At 42.5% G+C, this 1,126-nt stretch overlaps 1 protein-coding gene across 1 annotated transcript in view; it reads left to right on the forward strand.

Annotated features, from left to right (window-relative positions):
- LOC116706702 (cholesterol 24-hydroxylase) overlaps positions 1-1,126 on the forward strand; it is a 136,259-nt gene that overhangs the window by 1,150 nt on the left and 133,983 nt on the right. Inside the window, exons 2-4 of the mRNA XM_032543643.1 lie at positions 369-504; positions 653-763; positions 839-1,001. Of these exons, the coding sequence (XP_032399534.1) occupies positions 369-504; positions 653-763; positions 839-1,001 (410 nt within the window). The remainder of the gene's footprint in view (positions 1-368; positions 505-652; positions 764-838; positions 1,002-1,126) is intronic.

Here is a 1,126-nt window from a genome sequence, read left to right on the forward strand (position 1 = left end):
TGTTTGGTTATGCCGAATCATTTATAACCTTATATAGCTATTTTGAATGTTCCATGTCTCTTTTCAAGGTTCCTAGGTGATGGCCTGGTAACAGCAACAGATCATGAGAAGTGGTATAAACAGCGGCGCATCATGGACCCCCAGCGTCCGCAGCGTTGTGGTTCAGTTAATAATCAAAAGGGGAATCCACTATTGCTCATCCTTCATTTAGATCCAGGTTTGCAATCATTGTAGATTCTGTTTAGATTGTGGGTATCTTTTGCTCTTGTTTCTTTTGGAGAACATTGTCCAACTATATATATATATATATATATATAATGTGTGTGTGTGTCCCGCTAGTCCACTTTCTAAAACTACTACATTTCCAGGTTTGAGAGGTCTAACCGGCCCTTCAACGAGAGGGCAGAGAAACTGATGACTACTCTTCACGATGTCGCTGATAACATGACAGAGGCCAGCATGCTCCACCTCATGAACTCTTTTACCCTTGATGTTATTGCTAAGGTATTGTGCTATAGTCTGTTTCACGTCTTCCACAGCAGTAATGATCCAAAACGTTTTCCTTGTATGTGACAAAAGCACCAGCTTATGACAAAAGTTTAAAAAAGGTATAATGAAGTTGTAACTAGCTTATTTTCTTCATAACTCTCAGGTTGCATTTGGAGTGGATTTAGACCTGCAGAAGGATACATCGCTTTTCCCTAACGCCATTGAGACATGTCTGAAAGGGATGGTCTGCATAGCCAGGGACATCTTCTTTGAGGTATGACTTCAAATTTGTAAGGAGTTTGTGCGGTGATGATGTTATAATCCTGATCCTCAAATCTTGCGTTTCCAGTACAAGCTGAAGAACCGACCATTCGTTAAGAAAGTGAGGGAAGCTTGCCGCCTGCTGCGCACAACTGGAGCTAAGTGGATTAATGACCGAAAGACTGCCATGCAAAACGGCGACGACGTCCCCAAGGACATCCTCACACAGATCATCAAATCAGCTGGCACAGGTTATGGTCCCTAAAGTGTGATTAGATAAGAAGAATTTGGAAAGATTATTTGTTGGGGCATTGTTAAGGCCGTTTCATGGTTGTGCGTAAACTCCACGCTGTCGCTACGGTGTCGTGCTCCTACT

This window comes from Etheostoma spectabile, chromosome 18 (genome assembly GCF_008692095.1).
Source record: "Etheostoma spectabile isolate EspeVRDwgs_2016 chromosome 18, UIUC_Espe_1.0, whole genome shotgun sequence".
In the NCBI taxonomy this organism is placed as follows: domain Eukaryota; kingdom Metazoa; phylum Chordata; class Actinopteri; order Perciformes; family Percidae; genus Etheostoma; species Etheostoma spectabile.